The sequence below is a fragment of the Gymnodraco acuticeps genome, unplaced genomic scaffold, assembly GCF_902827175.1.
Source record: "Gymnodraco acuticeps unplaced genomic scaffold, fGymAcu1.1, whole genome shotgun sequence".
Classification (NCBI taxonomy): Eukaryota; Metazoa; Chordata; class Actinopteri; order Perciformes; family Bathydraconidae; genus Gymnodraco; species Gymnodraco acuticeps.
The window spans coordinates 57,714-84,176 of record NW_022990490.1 but is presented as its reverse complement, the minus strand read 5'-3'; the positions used below and the strand labels follow the sequence as shown (position 1 = coordinate 84,176).

Sequence of the window (26,463 nt, the reverse complement as noted above, 5' to 3'; positions counted from 1 at the left end):
ATCATGACCCCCTGGGGTCACTGACTTACTTTAATGAGAACAAACAAGTGCAAGAGTGGAAGGGGCTGATAATTATAGCAGCTGATAGCAATGCACAGACCAACTGATTCAGAGTCAGACACAGAAACTCACCCTCTCTTTGAATTTCCCTGTGAGGATGGACCACAGGAAGACTCATTTGAATGAATGTAACCACTATAAAAGCAGTTGCCATGGCAAAATATTAAATTCAAGCCTATACTATTGATTTCCAAAACGACATGGAAACACACACACACACACATACACACCATTGTTTAGGACCACATCAGTGGCTGGTTGTTCCAGCTCTTCCTTCATGCTGATAACAGCTTTTTCCTTCGTGAGAGGTCATGGCCGTCGGCCCAGACGTTGAATGACACTGTTTCATTCCAACAGAGGCATGGAAAGAATAACTCTGTTTGAAGAAAGCCTCCACTAACTCTAGAAAGCTTCTAGAACTAGGAACTAGCAAAGGACTTAAATTCATTTCCACACAGGCCAGGCCTACATTCAAGTGTTTTCAAGTGTTAATGAAAAACCATGGCCTATGTTCATATTGCCAATAGGCCTCCAGAAAAACATCCCAACTAGCTGCAGAGGTGTGGGTGTGTTGCTGCAGGCAGTGCCAACATTAAACATGAAACCTGAAAGTCAGGTTTGAAGGATGATCACACGTGAGGACTGTCTTTTGAAGTATGATTTTATAATTGACTGTAAAAGTAAAGCTAGCAGAAGATGCATCAGTCATGGTTTCAGAAGACGTTGATGTTTTCATTGACTATGGAGGGAATCGCTTCTCAAGTCTTTGTCTGGGATGCAGTGTAGGATCGGCAGAGAGGTTGAATGTTTTAAAATGTTACAAAGACACAAAATGAAGTGCTGCCTGGTTCAAAGCAAGTTGTGGTAAGGTCTGTAAAAGACACTGCAAAGGGATGTGTTGGTGAAGGCTGCTTCGATGACACCAAATAAAGCATGAGTTATAGATCCACTGAACTTTATTTCATAATACAAATTTGAGAAATGATCACTTTGACTTTCCTTTATTCTTCCCTCCTGGAAATAAGATGTTCCAGTTCATCAGAAAAAAGTATCCGGGTTTCCGGTTTTAAGCGCCGCTTGTTTTGCACCTTGAAATGTGAGAAAGGATTTCGAACAACTTCTTTGATATGATGTTTCCCAAGTTGCTCACAAGCACATTCTTAAGTTAATAAAAAGTTCAATCGTTGTCAGCCAATTGGTTGGGGATGTCCATCGACCCTTCGTTCTCCCCTCATGGACAGTTTACCTGCATTCAACCAAAGCTGGTCAAACATGATTGGTTGATACCGACTAACTAACTGACTAAAAACAGATACTACAGTGCTTCCAATTCAAAGATCTTGTACCATTCCCTACACATGATGCTTTTCTATACATCTATTTGTAGAGATGACAGGACACATGTGCTGAGTCAGCAGGTCTTTGTTGATGTCCCCCTGCTGCTGAGCTCTGGTGGGACATAAAGCTACCTGGAAATCCTGTGGAGAGTCATTGTATCACTGTCACACATCTTACAGTGACTGAGAAACACACACACACACACACACACACACACACACACACACACACACAATATAGGAGGACACTATTGAGTCTGACCGGTTACACCAGTGTTATCATTGCTACCACACCCCCAGCTACAAAGCATTTTACCAACCCAAGCACACACACACGCACACACACACACACACACACACACACACACACACACACACACACACACACACACACACACACACACACACACACACACACACACACACACACACACACACACACTTCACTCTGTAATACCACTTATTCTGTAAAGCTATAAATATATACACATAACAGCACGTTCACTGTACAAAAATACACTTGTAGAATTTAGCATTTGTTTGCTATAATGATCCACCAAATAAATGTATTATGTCTACAAATGTTACATTACCGCATTAGGTTAGTTGAAAGCAATGATTAGTTTTATTTAAACATAATAGATAGACAGCTATGTGAGATTGTATATAATACATTTAATTAAAGTCAACATTTCAGTTTTTCAGTGTTTACCAGCATATAAGTGTTTTTATATGTACAGAGTAAATAGTAACTGTGAGTGTAAACAAATGTAGTGGAGTAAAAAGTACAACACCTCTGAAATGTAGGGAGTACATGTATAAAGTAGCATTATATGAAAATAATCAAGTAAAGTATAAATATGTCAAAATAGTACTAAAGTACAATACTTGAGTAAATGTACTTATTTACTTTCCACCATAGGTAAGGGTTTAGCTGTAAATACTGTTGTGTGTGTGTGTGTGTGTGTGTGTGCGCGTGTGCGTGCGGGTGTGCGTGTGTGTGTGTATGTATGTGTGTGTGTGTGTGTGTGTGTGTGTGTGTGTGTGTGTGTGTGTGTGTGCGCGCGAGTGTGCGTGCGGGTGTGCGTGTGTGTGTGTGTGTGTGTGTGTGTGTGTGTGTGTGTGTGTGTGTGTGTGTGTGTGTGTGTGTGTGTGTGTGTGTGTGTGTGTGTGTGTGTGTGTGTGTGTGTGTGTGTGTGTGTGTGTGTGTGTGTGTGTGTGTGTGTGTGTGTAAACTAAAAGTTAAGGCTCAGTGCAGTTTCTGTGGGAGGGAGGTTCTGACAGTGTGGACACATCTCACACATATACTGTAGGAGCGGAGCGAGCAGAGCACACACACACACAGACACATACCGCCGAGGTTCACCTGTGCTGCTGGATTGTTTTCTCTTCGGAAGCCTCTGACAGGTGACCTGTCAACATGTTCAAGAAAAAGAGCAAGACCACGGCGATAACACAGCCTCAGACCAGGTGAGTCAGGGACTACTTTACCGACCTGTGGCGGAGTGTCTTATCCCGCGGAGCTGGGCTGTTGTACTTGTACTGCAAACTTCATTTAAAATCTTTAAAGTGACCTTGCTCTGCGGTAAAGTCACATAAATAACTTGAACTAATCCTTAAACCTGTATGATTTAATGGAGTAACATGACGAGGAAATACTTCCGCAAAGGTTCTGGACAAACCTCTTCCACTGAATTACTCGGTAGTTGGTCTGCTATGAAAATAGAAGTGAAAAGTAGGCTAATAAATGGTATGACACACCTGCCGGATTAAACATATTTCCGCCTTGATTCATTTAATAACAGAAAAGTTGTTTAAACCATATCGTTTAAATGCCGTCATTGTGATTCAGTATATTTTCTAACAGAGTATGGTCTGACGTTTAAAAGTCAATGAGTTATTTGATCATGATTACCTAATGAGAATGTGTCGGTAGACACAAATAAGAGGTTGTGGATCAGATTGCATAATGTGAGCTTTAACTCAGGGAGGGTGTGGTGGACAGGCGGCAGTAAAGTCGTAGTAACTGGTTTGCTAAGTATTCGCTCCTCCTCGGAGACAATGTGAGGAACGGCCTCTCCCACTGCACCAAGACCTGTGAGGGAGAAGTACTCACATCTGGTACTTGAGTAAAAGTAGAAGTACCAGAGAATACTTCACATTCAAAATGTTCCTCAAGTGAAAGTAGAAAAGTATTCTCATCCAAATATAGTTAAAGTAGCGACAGTAAAAGTAGTCGTTGTGCAGATTGGTCCATTTCAGAATAATATATATGATATGATTTATAATGATTGATCATTAAAGTGTTCTCAAAGCCTGGTAAGGTGCAGCTAGTTTGAATGACTTTGTATACTGCAGGGTAGCTGGTGGATTTACTCCAGGTGGAACTAAAGTCTGATTCAACACTTGGTTAGATTTCACATCATTCATCCAGATCTGTGAAGTAACTAAAGGTATTAAATACATGTAGTGGAGTAGAAGTACACCACTTACCTCTGATTTGTAGTAGAAGTACCAAGTAGCATTAAACATGGAAATACACAAGTAAAGTACAAATATCTCAGCATTGTACTTAAGTACAGTACTTGAGTGTACTTAGTTACTTCCCACCTCTGCTCCCTGTCCCTTTATCTGGGCTTCAGTTATGTGGGGAGATCAGTCTGGTTTCTTACCCTGGACACGATCTAGAGCATATTGAGGCTGAGATTGGTCCCACTGCATCCCAACACATGTCCTTCCAGCTCTCTGCCTTTAAAGACAGTACAGAGCACCTGCTCCTGTCACTCAGCAGGTAATAGGGGGTTAGGGGAAACAAGTCACTGACAGTGTCAAGTTCCAAAAGATTAACTAATCTACCTCTCAGATGGTTCTCAGTGCAAGGTGTGTTCCTCTCACTGCCACACCCACCTGCGAGAGGAAAGGAATGCCCTATCTATCTCCTGCCATGCAACTCAGAGTCTTTGTACTTGGCTCTGAAATGGAATCTCATTTACTTAAAGAATTGTAATCGCTTGTATTGCCAAATAGGTTTGCACATACGAGGAATTTACTCTTCTTTTATGCATATTAACAAAACAGTGATGGGGTTGAGAAGACACTTTTTTTAAAGAAATAAGAACTTTATGTAGCAGGCACATAGTTAGTCCATACTAAACCATGTAATTGCATTTTGTAGATTGCATTGGTGTCCACTCATCAGGCCATGAGACAATAAGGATGCATCAGTAAAGATATCCTCATTGTATTCACTGCTGAACAGCTTCACACTGTCAACCAAGCACACACACACACACACACACACACACACACACACACACACACACACACACACACCACACACACACACACACACACACACACACACACACACAACAGACACACACAACACACACACACACACACACACACAACACACACAACCCACACATACAACACACACATACACACACACACACACACACAAACACACATACAGACACCCACACAACACACACACACACATACAGACACACACATACACACACACGCACACACACACACATACAGCCACACACACACACACACACACACATACAGACACCACACACACCACAACACACACACATACACTAACACACACACATACACACACACACCACACACATACACACACATACACACAACACACACACACACACAACACACATAACAGACACACACACACACACACTACACCACACACACACATACATACACACACATACACACACACACACAACACCGACACACACATACACCACACACATACACCACACACACACACACACACATACATACACGCACACACATACACACACAAACACACACACACACACACACACCACACACATACACACGCAAACACACACACACACACACACCACACCACACAACACATCACACACACATACACACTACGCAACACATACACCACACACACAACACACACAACACATACACACACCACCTACATACACACCACATCCACACACACACACTCACACACACATACCACACACACATACACACACACACACACACGCAAACACACACACCCTCACCCACACACATACACATACACACACACGCACACCCACACACACACACACGCAAACACATACACGCACACACGCACAAACACACGCACACACACACACACACACACACACACACACACACACACACATGTAGGTGCAGTGTTGGAATCTGAATAATGCAGCTCCACCCTCTTCTTATTCAGTTGTGTTTGCTGCTGTGATCTCAGGTATCAGGCTAATGAGATCTGAGCATGGCTATCTCCTGAAGCTGGGGATTAGTGCCTCCCTGTGCATCCAAACAATAATAAAGTGAAAGGCTAGTTTAGACCTGTTACGGTGTACTCTTATTTGAAGGTAGTGAACAAGGCCGGGTATCCAGAGGAACTGTTTGAAATCAATGTGCTCTCCTTTGGCCTACAGGGCTCAGAGCCTCCAACAGAGATGTAATGTATCAACAAATGAACGTAGTGACAAACAGACGGCCAGGAGACACAAACAGACATAAACAACCTCGAAGAGGCACACAACAATCACAAAAAGATGTAAACATAAAGAGCAACATGACTCCCAAAGAGGCTGGAAACAATACACAGACACGTTAAAAGCACACTGTGTTTCATCATCCGGCCATGTGTCAGCACTGCTATGGGTGGTGTTCTCCTGTGAGGCTGTGGGACAGCACCCCCCACTCTGTGACTGAGGGCAGGAGCTCTCTGCTTCTGATTGGACCCTCTCCATGTGGAGAGTTGTGCTTCCCAGAAACATCAACTCCAAGCATTAGTTACAGCCAGTGAACCTCCATGGAAACTGTTGACAGCATGTTTTGGAGCACAGGATATGTAGTGGGTTCATTATTGTTACATTGTGTTCAGACCTCTGAATCATGGCTAAAGAGCAGTAATCTTGCATTTGAGAAAACAGTTTTAGTTATGTAATATAAAGCTGTTGGACACATTCACTTGCAGTCCTAACATTATAACGACAAAGGAAGCATTAGTTTATATCTGTCCTCAAATTTAGAACAAGAATATCTGTGTTTTTTCTATATGCTCTTTTCATAAGCAGTGGTTTGATCATTTGTAAACATGCAAGAAAAGAGTATTGGCCACTATGCATATCATACAGCCAGCTGATCTCTTTAATGCTCACATCACAGGTGTGAGGTGTGAGTGTTGCTCTGAAGCTCTCACAGAGAACTGCACGTGTTTGCTATCACAATGAGCTGTTGTGACAGAAACACTCCTCAGGGTGTTTTTCCTTCACCAGACAAACTGCCTGCTGCTTCTTCTGAACTCTACACTATACCGGTTCAAACTTGTTCTGACAGTCTTTCATTTCATTTAATGTCAGCCCAGCTTTCATATTAAAGTCAGGGACCTGTGTGAGTGTGTGTGTGTGTGTGTGGTGTGTGTGTGTGTGTGTGTGTGTGTGTGTGTGTGTGTGTGTGTGTGTGTGTGTGTGTGTGTGTGTGTGTGTGTGTGTGTGTGTGTGTGTGTGTGTGTGTGTGTGTGTGTGTGTGTGTGTGTGTGTGTGGGAGGAGATGGATGGTGGCTTCAAGTTGACAGACATGGTCTCTTTTTGCCCCCACCAATACACACACACACACACACACACACACACACACACACACACACACACACACACACACACACACACACACACACACACACACATGGTATTTGCTTACATGGTGTTAATCTGTAACATTATTGTCCAACATTTACTGGGGACATAACCTAAATGGAATTCCTTCAAACATTTATTTAAAAATAGAATAAACAAAAATCAATGCATGGAGGTTATAAAAAGTAATCAAAGATTAAAAATAAAACAATTATTTAACTGACAAATATAAATTGGTACCAATACCACCATGTGAGGTCCAAAGAGTCTGATAACAATGTCTGCCAAAAACACAACATATGTTAGTTTGGTCAAAAGTTGACACAGGTGCACTGAGTGGTATTTGACAGTGCTCTCTGGTGGACAAACTGTGAAATGGACACACTGTTACTTAAAGTGGACCTATCATTCTAAATGCACTTTTGTACGTCTTTTATACATGAATATGTGTCCCCGGTGTCAGGGAACTCACCAAGTGTCAGAAAACACAACCCTCTCTCTTTTCCTCCATACCCAAATCTCTAAAAACAGATCTGATACAGACTGATACAGATTTGAAATATCTCTGACGTCAGGAACGAGGAGCTCCACGGCCATTGCCCTTTCGAAAGCGCTGGAGACGCTGTAGTACATATGCCAGGCCTGTAAGTGGCGCTGTAGTCTCCCACAAAAGCAGTGAAGAAGACTTCCCAGATTCAGCCCCTGCAAAAACAGGGCTGGAAAAGAGCAAATAGAGCGAAATGAGGCATGGCTAAAATGCAGGATCTGTTTGGTATTTTGAAGAAAAAAACTTCACAGACATGTTTTATATAGGTATGGCCCTACAATATATTATTCAAATATAGCATGATAGGTCCACTTTAAATGACCTTCAACATATTTGTGTTATTTCTTACTTTCTCTTAGAAAGTTGTGAAGGAGAGCAAACGGTGCTCCATATTAACACTCTACACTTTACTCACTGTGACTGTCACTGTGATACACACTTCAGCATGCACTATGGCACACATTACACTGAGGGATGATTATGTCTGCTGCATGATACGAGAATAAAACCTGCTCAGTTAGTCTGTTACCCTGAGGAACCCTGCGTGTCTGCAGGCGTCCTAACCTACCAGGCAGTGGTTCATTAAACAGAGCAGCAGACACAGTGACGGGCATTATCTGTGATGAGGGCCGGGCTCCAAGAAGAAGTCAAACTGTGACTCATAAAGTCATTAACAGCTATAAAAGTAGATAACAGTGGGGACAAACTCTGATGCCTTGAGTCATTTGGACCCATCTAACCTGCTATGGTGTTTTTTTATTCCAAGACATTCTCATAAAACATAAAGTGCAGACAATTCCAAGCTATGGTCTTTCTTAAGTAATAGTGTTTTATTGTTTTCATTAAATATCATGGAACATCTTTTTTGGAATTCATCAAAGTTTTAATTACATTTGTACTTATTTTCTATTTAGCCAAATGTAGCAACTTCATTTACTGGAACTTTAGTCCCGACAACAGAAACCGTGGATGTAACCGACTCTGTGTTTGTCCTGCAGCGCTCCGTCCACAGAACTCAGCGCTCTGATCGAGAAGCTGCAGAAGAATGCTGACAAAGTGGAGAAGAACAGCTATGACATCGAGCAGAACCTCAACAAGGTACAGTGTGATAGCAAAGTCTTCCTCAGAGATCTGGCAACACAATGTTATTGATGTGTGTGTCAACGCCTTATCATCAACATTCCACTTGTGTGTGTGTGTGTGTGTGTGTGTGTGTGTGTGTGTGTGTGTGTGTGTGTGTGTGTGTGTGTGTGTGTGTGTGTGTGTGTGTGTATGTGTGTGTGTGTGTGTGTGTGTGTGTGTGTGTGTGTGTGTGTGTGTGTGTGTGTGTGTGTGTGTGTGTGTGTGTGTGTGTGTGTGTGTGTGTGTGTGTGTGTGTGTGTGTGTGTGTGTGTGTGTGTGTGTGTGTGTGTGTGTGTGTGTGTGTGTGTGTGTGTGTGTGTGTGTGTGTGTGTGTGTAGGATGTGAGTAAGATCAACGAGGGGAAGCAGCCTCTGTACCAGGATGACACCAACAAGAGAATTCTGGTGTCTCTGGAGCTGCTGAACGGGCTGGACGACGACGCGGTCAATGCCAAGCGGCTGCAGCACCCCCAGGCCGAGATGATCGAGAAGGAGTGAGTACTCCCCCACCTGAAACTATACTGGACCACGCAGGGTTGGGGGGTTACATTCAAAATGTACTCCGTTACAATTACTAGTAACCTGTGAAAAAAACAAATCTGAGTATCACAATATAAAAGTAATGTAACCTGAAAACTAAAAATAGTGAGTCTACCTATAATATATAATTCTTTATTAGAAACAAATTAAAACATTGTAATAATAATAATCCCCATTTAAATACAATGTATGTAACAGTTGCCTTTTTTTGTATCCTGATTACTTAGCCCCGTTACATGTCATCTGTCACTCCCCAAGCCTGGTACTATGTGACATTACAATCACTATCCAGATCTGGACTCTATTTATCCAGCTGCTGCACTTAAAATAAAGAAGTGAATACAAAGATAAAATACAATAAATTGAATATAAATATTTATATTTAAGTTAAAATCTGTATATAAGTGTTGAAAAAGACAAAGTGGAACGATTGAGACTTCGAGCACTGTAATGTCCCAGACAGCAGATACACATGGAGAAGAGATGCCTTGCATTGACTGGAAACATGAGATTTGAAGGCCTGTTCCTCTCTTGAATTAAACAACTATTTGAGAATTGACAGTAACATGGAAATAGTATTGTGTGTTGAGATAGAAAGTGAGTGCAGCAGAGCGGCTAACGTCAGAAGACCGCTGTCAGTCTAAATGAGCAGGTTCCCCCATAGCAGCTTTTATATGGGGCTTTACATTGTTGGACATGACGGATAGAAGAAACTGTTGGTCTTTCAGTCGAGTGCACACAGACAATATAAAGCTGAAGAAGAAAAGAAAAACATTGTGCTGTGTGTGTGTTCAGCATGAGGCAGCTGAGAGAGAAGGTGATGAAGCTGAAGGAGGACCACGACCGGATCTACCACCTGACCCGTACGGAGGGCCTGCCCAGCATCAACTGGGGCAACATGATGGATGAGAAGCTGGTAGGAAGCATGACCTTCATAGAGGTCACTCAGGACTAGAGGACACATCTTGTTCCACAGTATCTTGCTATGTCAGTCATCTGAACAATTTCCTTATGTTACCTTGCTGTTTCTTTTGAATCATTGTTTAAAATGGATGATCCCACCCTCTCATAAGGAGAGTGAATATTGGATTTCAATTCATCAGTTGCACACATCAAGACTCTAAATGAATAATAATGTTGCTTTGTTTTGGTGCTTGTGTCCTTATGTAGCTGTTTCCTAACATTTTAGCTTTACACTTCTGCACTGTCGATTACTTATATGCTTGGCAATTTAAACATTATTTTAAAAAAAAGGGAAGTTCAGTATGAGCCAGACCAGAGGAGTGATGGATGGACTAACATGCTGTCTTCCTGCTCAGGACAACCTGAACAACAAGGGCTTTGGCCAGGACCTGCCGTCAGTGGAGAACGAGGTGGAGGAGCACAACATCTTCCACAGCGAGGTGGAGGCTCTCGCCCCTCACATCTCCTCCGGCGGAGACAAGGTACAACGTTAGACCCTCAGAATAAATACATGTTTACCTTCAATACATGTATTCATAGTGTCCCACTTTGTTTAAGTTATCTTTTACAATTTTTTCCCCTCTTTTTCTTTGTTTGCTAAAATGTTTCTACATTACTTGTATTACTACTTCAAAATATATAAAAAATGTAAGAATTATAACTATAACTGTGTTGGTTGATTACAAAATATAGTTTGAGATGGATATTATATGTTGCCTTATTTATTAGAGTTTCAAAAGGTACTGTAATGCTAACTAAATAATATTAGCAACATATTATTTAACAGTAGTTTGCAGTTTGAAAGGTTCTCTGACCCTCTCCTGCTCACTCTCCTTTCTCTCTGTTTCTGCAGGAATACGTCAGTAGCCTCCAGATGAAGTACGCCAAACTACTGGTAAATAGATACCACATACACACACGCACGCACGCACACACACACACACACACACAGACACCCTCACACACCCTCACACATGTACTCTTAAAGCCTGTGTGTGTTCCTCTAATCAGAATAACCTGAGACTGAGGGCTGCTCTTATATAAGATAAGATGGACCTTTATTAATCCCAGTAGTTATACGCCTGCCTGCAGCCTGTGGGGGGTCACACCTAATGTGTCTTCTCCTCAAAAGTTTGACATTTGAATAAACTATGCATAACATTAGTCCAAAACAATAAATGATGGGGATTTTTTATGTTTCATCAAAATCATCCTTCTGCCACAAATACTCACTGAAGCACCAAATGGAGATGAATATGCAGGGTAAAATGGCCCCCAACAAATTCACAATTTGTGCCTGTTCCTGGACATTAATGAGGTATTATTAAAGATTTACAGACATACTGTATTCGAAACTGCTGCTCTGCAGATAAAAGAGTATTGGCTGAAGGGAAAATATAGAGTGGTCCCCTTTTTACCAGGATGCTGTAATTGTCCTTTCAGGTGAAAATGTCCAATTTAAAAAAGATTTAAAACTGTTTAATATTTACTGGTTTGAGTTACTTTTACTTTAACGAACTTCCATAAAACGTAGCTCTACTTACAGTATGTTGTTAAATATTGACATACCATTTTTTATATTAGAATGTGTTAGCTTAGCACTGTAGCATCCAGGGAATGTGAATGTGTGTTCTAGCTCTTACACTCCTTCCTCTGTCAGGCCAGCTCCAGCAGCCGGCAGCGCCACCTGCTGGGCCTGCGGGACTACATGCAGCGCTGCACCAACGAGCTGTACTGGATGGACCAGCAGGCGGAGGAGAGGGTCAACTACGACTGGAGCGACACCAACCTCGACTACCCCGCCCGCCAGAGGCAGTACGAGGTAGCGCACCCACACATCACAGCTAGCTACAAATACACTAGAACAAATACAACATGTGATCCTCTATTTACTTATCTACGTTGCCCCAACAGAACTTCATTGGTAAATGTCTTGAGTCCAAAGAGGCCACCATCACCAAACTGAACGACGACGGAGAGAAGCTGATAGCATCGGACCATCCAGGGAAGAACGTCATCGAGGTACAGGCTCACCAGCAGAACCAATCCATGTGTATTCTCAATGCTTCCCTTTATTCCCTGTATGATGGTACAGACTTCTTGGACTGTTTTTATTTATATATGTTCAGAGGCCCTCAGACTTAAAGTCTCATCTAGGTGTCGTAGGCCATGTGATCTAAAGCTGCTACATGGTCAAACGAGAGGAGTTCCAACTGTGAGGCCTCCATGTTGGGATGGGGGGGTGGAGAGGTTCAGGGGAGGGGGGCCTTCAGAGGTCGCGTTAACCGAATATTTTCCGTCTATGACGGATTTTTTGTAACAATGACGGACAAATCTGAAAGCAGTCCGTCATTTTGACAGATTAGAACAAACTTGGAACAGCGCCAAAGTTTCCCCGCAGCGAGGCTCCGGTGTTATGCCGTGTTATGCATGCCCTCCAAGAAGGAAATTATACCGTTTCCAAACCTAACTTTGCCGTACAAATCATTGAAATGTCTGTGAGTTTACGCTCCCGCGAGGTGCAGCAGCCATGCATAACACGGCGCATGTGAACTGCCCCCTCCCCCGTTGACAGTTCACGAGCATGCTGTGTGTATTTAAGTTCTGGTTTTTCTGTCTGTCATTGTTGGTTCATTGTTTGTCGTTGACTGTGTTCACGGGGTAGTGTTCTGTTTGTTCCTTAAAACCTTGAAATAAAGGTTTTTTTCCTGTTTATTCTGCATTTGGGTCCTGCCAGCTTCACTCACCCTAACATAATGAACCAACCAGAGATGGACCCAGCAGATTATCCATTTGAGGTGGAATTAAGTAATTTTACCTTTTTTTTGGCTTGCTGCTTTGATTGGTGGAAGGGAGCGTCCAGTGTTCGGCAGAAGAGGGCCACTCTGGTAGAGGCGCACCGGTTGGCAGCAGAGAAACCATGTTTAGTAAAGTTTTTACCTGGCTGCATTATGGACTTCCTCCAGACATGTAATTCCCAGCCTGCTAGCCCCAGGCATGCTAGCTCCCTGCCTCCCAAATCCCAACCTGACACCATACGTCTCTGTGTGTTCCGTCTGGAGTCAGCCCCTGCTTCTTCCCCATTTCCTGCTCCTGTCCAGGAGCCGTTCTCGGGTACTCGTCTGCCTTTTGGAGGTCCACTGAGCCCCCAAAAGGCTCCTAAGAGAAGGAGTCGCAAGTCCAGGCTAGCAGCCCGAGCCCCAGAAGCCATGCTTTGGGCTCCAGTACAGGCCCCAGCAGCCATGGTTCCATGCTCCAGTGCCGGCCCACACAGCCATGGTTCCGTGCTCCAGTACCATCCCACACAGCCATGGTTCCGTGTTCCGGTTCAGTGCCCAGCAGCCATGGTTCCTGCTCCAGTACCGGCCCACACAGCCATGGTTCCGGCTCCAGAACCGGCCCACACAGCCATGGTTCCGGCCCCAGCAGCCATGGTTCCGGCCCCAGTTCTGGCCCCAGCAGCCATGTTTCCGGCCCCAGTTCTGGCCCAAGCAGCCATGGTTCCAGCCTTAGTCCTGGCCCCAGCAGCCATGGTTACGGCTCCAGAACCGGCCCACAAAGCCATGGATCCGTGCACCAGTACCGGCCCACACAGCCATGCTTCCGTGCTCCATTACCTGGCTTACACAGCCAGGGTCCAGGCTTCTGTTCCGTGCCCAACAGCCATGGTTCCGGCTCCAGAACCGGCCACAGCAGCCATGGTTTCGGCTCCAGTACTGGCTCTCCGGCCGACACCGCTCCCCGTGTCCTGTTGGCTCTCCGGCCGACTCCAGCCCCCCATGTTCTGTCGGTGAACCGACCGTCTCAAGTCTCCTCTCAAGTTCCTTCTCAAGTCACCTCTCGAGTTCCCTCTCAAGTCCCCTCTCAAGTCCCCTCTCGAGTCCTCTCTCAAGTCTCCTTTCGAGTCACCTCTCGAGTCTCCTCTCAAGTTCCCTCTCTAGTCCCTACTCAAGTCCCTACTCAAGTGCCGTTGGAGGTTCCGCTGGGGGTCCTGCCAACTCCATGTCCTGTCTCGTTGGGGGTCCCGCCGACTACTCTTCTGCCGGGGGTCCTGCCAACCCTATGTCCTGTGCCGTTGGAGCTCTCGCGACTACTCTTCTGCCGGGGGTCCTGCCAACCCTATATCCTGTGCCGTTGGAGGCCCCGCCGACTACTCTTCTGCCGGGGGTCCTGCCAACCCTATGTCCTGTCCCGTTGCAGGCCCCGCCGACTACTCTTCTGCCGGGGGTCCTGCAAACCCTGTGTCCTGTCCCGTTGGGGCTCCCGCCGACTACTCTTCTGCCGGGGGTCCTGCCAACACCATATCCTGTCCTGTTGTGGGTCCCGCCGAAACCTGCTCCACCGGGTTTCCTGCCAACACCGTGTCCTGTCCTGTTTCGGGTCCCATCGACACCAGCCCTTGCTCCGTCGTGGGTCCCACTGACACCAGCCCAGGTTCCGTCCAGGGTCTCGTCTACGTCTGACCCGCCAGGTGTTCCACCAGCTCCTGCCCGTCCTTGTGCCCGGCTCCCTGACTTTCCCGGCCGCGGTCTTCGCCCTCGAGCCCGGCCCCCTGACTTTCCTGGCCGTGGTCCTCGGGCCCGGCCCCCCACAATCTGTCTGTGTTGTGTTTTGTCTTGTCTTTTTCTGTCTTTGGTTTCATGTTTTATTTTGAAAAGTCTTCACCCCCTGTCTTGCCTGTCGCTTTCTGTCTGTTTTCCCTCCTACCTGATTACCCGATTGTGTTCACCTGGTGCCCCTGTGTTTTCTCCTCCCTCCTCACCTGTGTCTTGTTTGTGTGATTAGTCTTGTGTGTATTTAAGTTCTGTTTTTTCTGTCTGTCATTGTTGGTTCATTGTTTGTCGTTGACTGTGTTCACGAGGTAGTGTTCTGTTTGTTCCTTAGAAACCTTGAAATAAAAGGTATTGTTTCTGTTTATTCTGCATTTGGGTCCTGCTTGCTTCACTCACCTTAACAGGGTGGTGGAGTTTGCGAGTGGGATGTGACTTCAAAACCGTTTACTCCAAAAATAAAGTGTTCACTTCAATTTTACTGATCACATGCTCACACACATTCTGGTTTTCAGGCTCATACGGAGGCTGTGCACGCTGACTGGAAGGAGTACCTGAACCTGCTCATCTGTGAGGAGAACCACCTCAAATACATGGACGAGTACCACAAGGTGACACACACACACAATCAAACACACACAATCAAACACACAAACAGCTAAAGCTCATCAATGTGTGTGTGTGTGTGTGTGTGTGTGTGTGTGTGTGTGTGTGTGTGTGTGTGTGTGTGTGTGTGTGTGTGTGTGTGTGTGTGTGTGTGTGTGTGTGTGTGTGTGTGTGTGTGTGTGTGTGTGTGTGTGGTGTGTGTGTGTGTGTGTGTGTGTGTGTGTGTGTGTGTGTGTGTGTGTGTGTGTGTGTGTGTGTGTGTGTGTGTGTGTGTGTGTGTGTGTGTGTGTGTGTGTGTGTGTGTGTGTGTGTGTGTGTGTGTGTGTGTGTGTGTGTGTGTGTGTGTGTGTGTGTGTGTGTGTGTGTGTGTGTGTGTGTGTGTGTGTGTGTGTGTGTGTGTGTGTGTGTGTGTGTGTGTGTGTGTGTGTGTGTGTGTGTGTGTGTGTGTGTGTGTGTGTGTGTGCTGTGTGGTGTGTGTGTGTGTGTGTGTGTGTGTGTGTGTGTGTGTGTGTGTGTGTGTGTGTGTGTGTGTGTGTGTGGTGTGGTGTGTGTGTGTGTGTGTGTGTGTGTGTGTGTGTGTGTGCGTGTGTGTGTGTGTGTGTGTGTGTGTGTGTGTGTGTGTGTGTGTGTGTGTGTGTGTGTGTGTGTGTGTGTGTGTGTGTGTGTGTGTGTGTGTGTGTGTGTGTGTGTGTGTGTGTGTAGTACCACAAGGAGGCACGGGACACTCAGGACCTGCTGAAGAGAATGGACACGGAGCTCAGCCAGAAGTACAACCCGGAGTTCAAAGACGTATATCAGATGGAGGGTCTGATCAGAGAGCTGGATGTGAGTATCTCTTCAGACAGCTGTACTCACACAGCAGCTTCAATGCCATGCACAGTGCTTTACATAAAGAGATAAAAGCATAGAGACAAAGTGCAAATAAACACATCGAGAAGGACATTTGAATACAATTAAAGAGTCATTAAAAAAAGCAAAAGAGAAAGATCAGAAATGTATTTTGGCCCTAAACCATTCAATGCTTTATAAACCAGCAGCCGTATTTTAAAATCAGTTCTTTGACACAAAGGAAGTCAGTGTAAAGACCCCAGAACTGGACTGATCCACTTTCTTAGTGTTAGTGAGGACTCGAGCAGCAGCGTTCTGAATCAGCTGCAGCTTTCTCATATATTTATGAGACCTGTAAAGACACCATTACAGTAGTCGAGACTACTAAAGATTATAGTATGGACAAGTTTTTCCAAATCCTGCTGTGACATTAGTCCTTTAATCCTAGATTTACATGAAATATGTATTAATTTGTGTGTGTAGGACCAAGCTAAGGCCATGGACCACTTCGATGACCGGGTGAAGGCTCTTCAGAAGCGCGGCCTGCAGGTTTCGCCTCTGAAGTACCGTCGGGAGACCCCCCCGAAGATGCTGCCTGTTGAGGCTCTGTGCGAGTTCGACACAGATGATGTAAGTAGTGTGTTGTTGGAAGCTAGTGCTAATTATTTTGGAGTCTGAGCTGCCATTATTTGGCAATCATCGCTGATTCGAAGTGTGAGAACTTATGGTCTGTATTAGAAATATAGATAAAGTTTTAATCATATGAAACCAGACTGTCAGTCCCCCTTTTCATCACATGTTGGATGCACAGTTTAGTTCAATAGAATTGGGAGGGATGAAACCCTCTGTAATGGTCACACATGCAGAGCACACAGCACACACATTGACATGTGTTCTCTGCTTTGAACCCATCCTAGTACCAGGAGTCTAGTACTAGGAGCAGTGGGCAGCTATTGCACAGCGCCCGGGGAGCAATGGGAGTGGGGGGGGGGGTCCGGTGCCTTGCTCAAGTTGTTTTCAGACCAAAGAGAAGATATTTGGATGTTTGCTGTTACCTTACAGTTTAAAACAGCATTTGATTCCTTCTTTTGAATCCTCTTTGGAGGAAATGAACATTATTTCATTATTACATTATTTCCTTCATCTTTATCATCTTTATGCTTTTCCATGCTTCAGTGACCCTTATCTAAACCGTGAGGATCAGAGCAGGGGATTTCAAGTCTTCTCTCTGGAGGAGAGCAGAGGAGGCTGTGTTTGACCTCACTGAATTATTCTTAAAACATAAATCCATTTAGTCAGATTTATAAAGCTTTGACTTGTTGTAAAGGCACGTCAAATCACTTGTGAATAATGACGCTTTGCATAGAGAGAGTCCTCTTTTTCTTAAAATATAAAAAAGCAAGGATTAAATAGAATGTGGGTTTGTGTTTCAATATAATTGATTAGTTCAATATCTTCATTCATTTATATTACTCAGTCTAGTCTTTTTTGAATTGTTGTTGATGTTGAACATATCTGACTGGCTCTTTTAGAGTGTTTTAATTCAATTCATATTATTAATACGTGAATTTAAAAAGGATTAGCAGCGTTAATGTTGAGAAGGTTTTCAGATTTTCTTTTCCTGTAAAGTGTGCACACCAGTCTGCCAGCCTGTGTGTTGACTGGGATTGTTTAAACTACATTTGATGTCCAGTAGCCGATGATAGATAATAATAGTCTGATGTATACAGGGGGCGATTTTGCGTGGGGAGAGGTACACTCTGCTCCGGAACAACGGGACTAAATGGGACGTGAAGGACGCTGCTGGACATCAGCTCACAGCCCCTGCCGTCTGCTTCATGGTCCCCCCCACCGACCCCGAGGCAGTGGCAGTCTCTGACAAGTGAGTGTGTGAACAACATTCACATTAGGACATACTCCTTTAACCAGGTTCCTCTGAGGCTATATAAGTGTGTGTTGTGTGTGCAGCCTGGCTGGCCAGCAGAAGAGTGTGAAGCAGAGGATGTCCGGCAGCAAGACCGTTCTGGCCAAACGCTTCGACGAGCTGAAGAAGGCGAGCGGGACCGGCACCACAGGTACAGAACATTCTGACGGACTGCAGCTGCTAGGAACACATGTTTGCTTTGTCTTCAAGATGATCCCTGTGTAAACTCTAATTTATTTATTTAATATAAATAATTTCATTTGACACTGTGCTTATACTGTTTATATTCCTCTATGAAAGTGTGCTTAACCAACAACAAAGGTACAGGGTTTGGCCTATGTGATATTTAAGATTGAGACGCTAACAGCAAGCAGGTTCATCATTTGTACATAAATGACTAACACCTTGACGCCTTGAAGCCTTTAGGAAAACATTTTTTTGTAACTATTTCAAGATCATTAAGTTCCAGCCAGAAACATAATAAATGACACAGATAACATAGTGACGGAATTGATTGGTTAGATCATAGAGCTTGTAATGTTGCGTTAGCATTAATACTATTTTTCTCAATGAGTGAATCACTGAGATCTGCTAACTGGTTGGTAAAGATTACGGGACGGTCAGATTACATTTATTAGAGAAAAGATCCATCACAGGTTGGAGACTTCGGCCTTCTTACCTTCGTTAGTTGTTGTGGTGGAAAACATATTCATATTCTTCCATTGAGTATACTGTATACTACTACTAAAATCATGGTTTTAGTTACTTGATTATAATGTTGGATGGTTTAATCTATAGCAAATAATCATATTTTAAACAAGTATTTTGTCTCAAAATCGTAATATATATATATATAAAGTTATTAGTAAAGAAAACGTGTAAAATAAATGTAGTGAAGTAAAAAGTACAAAAGACTGGCGTCGAAAATGTAGTGGAGTAGAAGTATAAAGTAGTATAACATTAAAATACTCAAGTAAAGTACAAGTACTGTACCTCAAATGTTTACTTACTGTTAGTATAGTACTTGAGTAAATGTACTTAGTTACTTTCCGCCACTGGTTCACTGGTGCACGCTCAGATTTCCTGCTTTGTGAGGGATTATTATTATTACTGGAATGTACCATGTGTCAGACAAAGGCTTCGTATGTTCTACTGTAAGAGCGGCCCCTCACCACGTGTGTGTGTGTGACTGTGTGTGTCCTCAGATAAGCAGGAGCAGCAGTGCCGCCAGCTGATGGCCGGGATGGACAAAGTGGTGAGTGACCTGGACAAACAGGAGAAGGCCATCCAAGCTCGTGTTCGCCCCCCCCCTGGAGCAGACCCGGCCCCTGCAGGACAGCGCTGATCGCCTGCAGGATATGAGGGTAATGAAATCCTCTCCAAATGTCTACTTTCTCAATTCAGCTAAAAAAGCTAACAGAGGGAATTTATGCATTTGAAATCACTAAACCAAAGACATTTCCCTGCAGGATATCGCTGCTGCTGTCAGTAAGATCGAACCAGAGAAGTCCTCTAAAGTGCAGGAGTCAAAGAGCTTCCTGGTTTCAAACCCAACCTGTGCCAGCGCTCCTCAACTTCACAGCAAGGTGGACGAAGCCAACAAGAAGTTCTCCAACATCGAGCTGCTCCTGCAGAGCTCTCAGGAGAAGTATGTGTCTCATCTTCACTTAGAAATCTGCCTTCAAAGATTCAAACAATTGTATACTTAACATTTTGTGCAACTTACCTTTATTTCAGACTGAAAAATTCCAACCAGCTGGAGACTTCTCTTCAAAATGGAAAGACTCTGCTGTCGTCCTACGAGAACAAGCTGGCCAGGGAGGAGGTGGCTCCATCTGACATCTCCTCTCTGGAGAAAACTCAGCGGGAACTTGGGGTAAGATGGCTCTTTCAGACTTTGGATCACATTACAATGAGATCCCACTTTGAAATGGAAATGAAAGAATCACAAGTCTTTGATCACTAGCAGTGTTATGAACCATCACACTGTGTAGCAGGTCTTCATTTACTCTGAAGCTGGTTATAAAGAGCATGCTTTGTTTTTTATAACTGTGGCCCTTAATGGATTATGGTCCCTTATGGCTTTGTGGCTTATCAATAAGCAAAGCGGGCAACGGTCGTAGCACTCTATAATACAATAGGCTATTACAATATTAACTCAAATGGAACCTGCATAAGGTTGTCTTAGATATTGTACAATGCTATTGATCCAATCCCCCCAAAACACAATGTAACAAACTAGTTATAAATAGATAGAAATATTATTATAGTTTAGATTTGACTCTCTTATACTTAAATACACTGCGTGCCTCCATACATTTTATTTTTGGATCCTGAACGAGACCGCCGCCAGATCGCGTCTCCCCGTTACCTGCAGAAGGAAGCCATGCATGCAACGCATCCCCGCTCTCTTTAAATCCAGTCGACTTGCTGCTGCTTTCCTCCGTGGTGAAACGATCAGGGGTGTAGTGCTGCCGGAGCGCACCGGCACTTCACACATTGCAGTACCCATAAGGAGCTGTACAAATGCCGCAGTTTTTGCGTGGCTGTGTCTTTAGTTGAAAGCCCAGTGGCGATCTGCTCATCTCTCATCTAAATTAATACACAGGGGCGGGCTGGCCATCTGTGTGTTCTGGAGAATCACAGAACGGACGGCCGTCATTATTATTATGCCGTTTAAACAAATTATTTAAATGTGTTTTAACCGCATCATGTAGGTTGCGCTGACAGGTGAAAGAGGTCCACACACTGCTTCCCCGCAGCGAGGCTCCCCCCCCCCCGTTGACAGTTCGCGATTGTCGGCACACTGATCCCAATACAAATTTTTAATGGCACTTCATATCAAAAAGGTTGCCGACCCCTGATCTAGATGAATGCGACGAAGCAATTCATGCCGTTTTATTGTTTTTAACGTTGAAATGGCAAGTGCAACAGGTGAAGATGATGTTGTTGCGGAATTGTTGTGAGTACCCTTTTCAAGACGACAATTCAGTGAAAAGACGGACATTATAACGGTGGAGGGGGGGGGCGGTGGCGGCGGTTGTGTGTGTCTACAGAAGGTCCAGTTGTGATAGACACGGTTCATCACTGGTATTTACACTGCCTTGTTACTCTGGTAGAATATTGCTTCAGACCTGCGGACCAAGAGGTCAGTGATCGCTGAGACGGAGCAGAGCCTGCGCCTGGCCAAAGGCAGCTGTGACACCATGGCAACTAAATTCCAAGAGCACTGCCCCGACATCGAGAGGCAGGAGGCGGACGTCCAGAAGCTCAACAAGCGGTTCAACAACCTCAATAGGCAGACCGACACCAGGTGAGAGGCTCAGGGCAGAGTTCACAAAGATCTGTGCATCAATAAATATTGAAAGAAATACTGAGCATGACATCACATGAATGCATATCATATAGACTCATACATAAGATCCTCATAATAATCTCTTGTGCTGTGTGTTGCAGGTCTCAGAGCTTGCAAAGAGCCAAGATGTCTTACAGCAATTACCGCAATGATTATGACAATCTGAACAACTGGCTGTCTCGTGTCCCAAACTACGAGCCCAATGAAACTGATGACCCGAGACAAGTGGAGACCAAGCTGAAGAATCAGAGGGTAAGACTGATGAGCAACAGGGAGATTCATTCTTATGTACACATTTCCTGATGTAGAGACATGTTGTGTCAGTGGTGCTGTGTATAACGACTTCTGTCTTCTACAGAACTTGCTCTCTGATATTGCCAGAAAAGAGTCTGAATTGAACAACGTGTCAAAAAATGCCCAGCTCTACCAACAAGCTGTCAAAGTGAGATATTTGTTACCACCACATCACTACATTTAACTTGCAGAAATACAATAAGATGTTAATTGATGGTTTATTCATTTTTCTTTGTAGGACTACGAGAATGAAACTGAGAAGTTCAGATCCATCCTTGACCTTGAGGATGGACTTGTTCCTCAGACATACAAGAGGAACAGACTGGAATCACCTGCACTGATAGTCAAGGCAGAGGTGAGGCACAGCATCAGATATGTCTCTGTCACATCACTCAGAACATCTTGGTTAGGTGACATGAACGAGTATAGTACACAGTGAAGAGAAACATCCTGTCCCCATCTTCTTCATCCATATGCATGAGTAAAGAAGTAAATCACAGCTGTGCTCTTTATCAGGATAGATTAGCCAGTGAATCCACACACACATTAAAAGGGGCACTTTAAATGTGGTATTGCCCCACAACAGCACCCCCACCCCCCACCAAAAGACCGGTTTAGTGAGAGAATTATTATAATAATGAAAGCATTAGAGATATCCTCACCCTAGTGTTAATCATGCCACCAGAAACATGTGATTCTACATTTTCCAAGGTGCAACTAGAAAATGGAGCAAGTGTTCACTGTCAGTGTTTTCCATGTTGTTCACAGGAAGCTGCTATTGAGGCCAAGTTCACTGAGGTGAATGCTGTGAACAAGCAAAGGCTTCAGAGTCTGGAATTCACTCAAAGTCTTCTCAACCAGGTGAAATATTTTAACAATATTGACAACAATAATAATAATATTCATGATAATTTGTAAATTGTAATCACAACATAAATAACATTAAAAAGAATAACTACAATTAATTATTTCCCCTCCTTAGCAACCTGAGATCTCTATGATCCAGGCTACAAATGTCAAGTCAGTAAATTCTTCTGTCTCGGGAGAAGAGCCATGGAGAATCAAGAAGCAGCTGGATGATGAGGTCCAGAGGAGGGAGCAGCTAGAGAGAGAAATTGAAACTATACAGACTGACATCTATGTCCTTGAAGGACAGAGGCCCCAAGATACAATTGTCAAGAAGGAGCTTATCAAAAAGGTTCCTGACCCCCAGCTTGATGAGGAAGTCCATAAGGTCCAGCAGAAACTCTCAGAGGAGCGCCGCACTACCCATGTCATGGAGAATGACCTTGAGGTACTGAAGCTAAAGCTGCGTGGCCTTGATACAGAACTCAAAGAAGGGGCACAGCAATACACTGTCAAGGAGGTCCTGCGTATTGAGAGAGATCGTGGTCAGGAGGAGGAGATGCGCAAGCTTCGAGAGGAACTGGATGAGCTAAGAAGGAACAAGTTGATGAAGGACAATGAGCTGATTCTGATTCAAAAGCAGGTGACACTCCTCGCTGAGGAAAAGAACAAGGAACAGGAGGTCATCACTGAAGAGGAGGTGATCAAAGTCCAAAATGATCCCCAGCTTGAGACAGAGTACCGAGTGCTATTGGACAGGAAGCAGAAGGCAATAGATGGCAGGAAGCAGCTGGAGGATGAACTTCAGTTTCTTCAGGAGAAGCTCAGAAGGATGGAGAAAGAGAAATCAATGGCAGAGGAAAAGATTTCCATCAAAGAGGTTCTGAAAGTAGAGAAAGATGTCGTCTTTGAAAGAGAGGTAGAAAACCTCAGAAAGCAGTATGAAGATGAGAAGGCCAAACGAAGATCATCACAGCGCGAAAAGACTGACTTGCACAGGAAAATTACCAGCCTAGAGGAGGAGAAGTCTAAGGTTATTATTCAGGAGAAGATGCGGGAGATCGTCCGCCCAGATCCCAAGGCTGAGAATGAGGTGGCCAATCTGCGGCTTGAACTTGTAGAGCAGCAGAGGCGCTATAGGGATTCAGAGCTCCAGATCAGAACCCTGCAGGATGAGCATACCACGCTGAGGAGCCGAGGACCTCAAGTGGAGATCAAAGAGATCATTAAAGAAGTCATCAAATACAAGACGGATCCGCAGACTGAACGGGAACTGGAGAGACTTCGCAATGAAATTGTAGATAAAACCCACCAGACTGAGAAATCTGAGATGGAAATCCGCCAACTGCGTGATGAAATTCAAAGATGGAAGGACACCAAACCTCAAGTGCAGACCAAAGAGGTGGTCAATGAAGTGCTGCAGTACAGAGAAGACCCTAAGACTAAGGAGGAAATTGAGACTCTCAAAAGGAAACTGGCTGATGAACAGAAGAAACGCCTTGACCTTGAGGGAGAACGATCAGTTCAAGAAGAGAAGATCAGACTGAGGAAAATTGATCTGTCTCAAGTCCGTGAAAAGGTTGTTCAGCAGGAAGTGGTCAAGATGGAAGAAGATCCTATTCTCAGATCAGAGTGTGACACCTTCTTACAAAATATCAACAATGAGCAGAAACAAAAGGACAGCCTGAAAACTGAGCTCTACCAACTGCAGAGACAAAAGGCTGATCTGGATCTGCAACTCGAAGAGCTGGAACGTGAGCGTAGGGCAAGGCGCGATGCAGAATTGGAGATCCAAAGACTTCGTGTCACACTTAATGAGCTCGAGATCCGCGACAAAGAGAACCGTGAGAAGGTGACTGTCAAACAGAAGGTAGTCTTGCAGCAGGATCCCCAACAGGAGAAAGAACACTCCATCCTCAGACTACAGCTTGATGAAGAGAAGCACAAACGCACTCTGCTTGAGAAAGAGCTGAATGTCCTCATCCAGCAGCAGATCACCCTGGAGAAGATGGATGTGAAAGAAAGAGTTGTTCGCACCGAGAAAGTTCAAGTAGAAAGGGACCCCGAGGCTGAGATTGAGATTGAGAAACTAAAGATGACTCTGGAAGAAGAGAAAAGAAGAAGGAGAGAACTCGATCAGGAGTTTACCACCCTCACTTCTAGGTTCTCTGATATGGAGTTCTCAAGCACCAAATCTTCAAAAGAACTGCACTACATCCGTGATGAAAGCAGTCGTCTGCAACAAGAAAACCAAAGGCTCCAGAATGAGATCCGCAAGATTCGCTCAGAGATCGATATCACCAGCAAAGAGACTAGGCTTATCACAGAGTCTGCACCAAGGGATGATGGAAAGAACCTGGAGTTGAGGCTTGATTCCCTACAGAGAGAACTAGCAGAGCTCCGAGGCATTACCACACAGAAGGATGAGGAGGTCGAAAGGCTTCAGAAGAACCTGGTGGCAGTGAGACAGAAGAAGGAACAGAGGGAGAGCCATCTCCGTAGGTCTATCGTGATCATTGACCCCGACTCAGGCAAAGAGATGAGACCAGAGGAGGCCTACAAACTAGGGCTGATTGACTGGAAGATGTTTGTCAACCTGCAGAGCCAGGAGTGTGACTGGGAGGAGATCTCAGTCAAGGGCCCCAAAGGAGAATCCTCAGTTCTGCACGACAGAAAATCAGGGAAAAAGTTCTCCATCGATGATGCGTTGCGTCTCGGGCATATCACAAATCACCAGCTTCAGCAGTACATGAACAAAGAAATTACCATCCAGGAGTTTGGTGTTATGGTATCGGGCAAGACCATGTGAATGCAAACATGAAAATATTTCCTCAGCGTCATCTCTGTTTGAACCCATCTCCTTGTTTTTTATTGTACTTCCCATTGGCATTACTTTATCTATGATTACTCAATAAATGTATTTGCTAATGCATATATAATGTTGTGGTACTGGAATAAATATAAGGATTGATATAACTATACTGACTTCATAACATTTTGGATTTGCTCAGCTGGGTTTAGATGTATTACACTGGGTACTATGGTAAATCATTTTTAAATTATCAGGATTAAATAATGCCATTGAAATGTGCATGGGTACTAAATGTTTCATTTATTCGTGGGGTTTTCCATGGTCTACTGTATTTGCTGTGTGCTCTGTAAGCTTCAATAAAGTCAAATCAAACTGCAAAAATTGTATGGATTTTATGTGTGTGACTTAATTATTGTGAAACATATTTGATTCTTTATGATATATATTGACGATGGCTGTCCAATGCATTGTATATTTATAAATGGAAGCTAATGGTAATCCTAATAATACAAAAAGTAACAGTGATATGTAATTATTTAAAAAACACTCACAAAACAAAAGTAAAAAGTGCTTATGTAAGACTTAACAATGAGCCCTAAGTATTTTGTAATTGACACTGTCCATGGTTCCAGCCAGGGACCCCTGATGTGTTCACAATACAGCATTTCACAACACATATCAACAACGACATGCCAAACAGTTGGGAAAACACTTAGCTACAATGCATTAGCTAGCTTTAAAGGAACGGTAATCAATAAAATCCCATACCATCAAAGGCCAGAGAGTAGTTCCCGGAGAGTCTTGCAGTACGACAAGATTTATTTTTTCGCAGACCCTCACCCGCGACCCGACCCGCATCATCTTTGTTTTACCCAGAACCAAACCCGGAAAAAAGGGTTTGGTTAAAAAATACCACCCGCGAATCACTTTTTTTGCGGGCACCCGACCCGATGTAGGACTCTGGCCTCTACTACTTTGTATCCTCTCACAGAACTATTCTAC

At 44.1% G+C, this 26,463-nt stretch overlaps 1 protein-coding gene across 1 annotated transcript; it reads left to right on the top strand.

Annotated features, from left to right (window-relative positions):
- The first annotated feature begins 2,620 nt into the window (after positions 1–2,620).
- Positions 2,621–25,842, top strand: ppl (periplakin). The gene is given in 23 exon segments (XM_034226474.1): positions 2,621–2,867; positions 8,621–8,720; positions 9,083–9,237; positions 10,079–10,199; positions 10,603–10,728; positions 11,100–11,141; positions 11,907–12,068; positions 12,161–12,268; positions 15,312–15,407; positions 16,105–16,227; positions 16,714–16,860; positions 17,961–18,112; positions 18,199–18,305; positions 19,360–19,457; positions 19,459–19,518; positions 19,624–19,802; positions 19,892–20,030; positions 21,274–21,467; positions 21,611–21,761; positions 21,868–21,951; positions 22,042–22,158; positions 22,572–22,664; positions 22,786–25,842. Coding segments are annotated over 23 exon segments (5,277 nt in total). The 5' UTR covers positions 2,621–2,817; the 3' UTR covers positions 25,459–25,842.
- Positions 25,843–26,463: the final 621 nt, after the last annotated feature.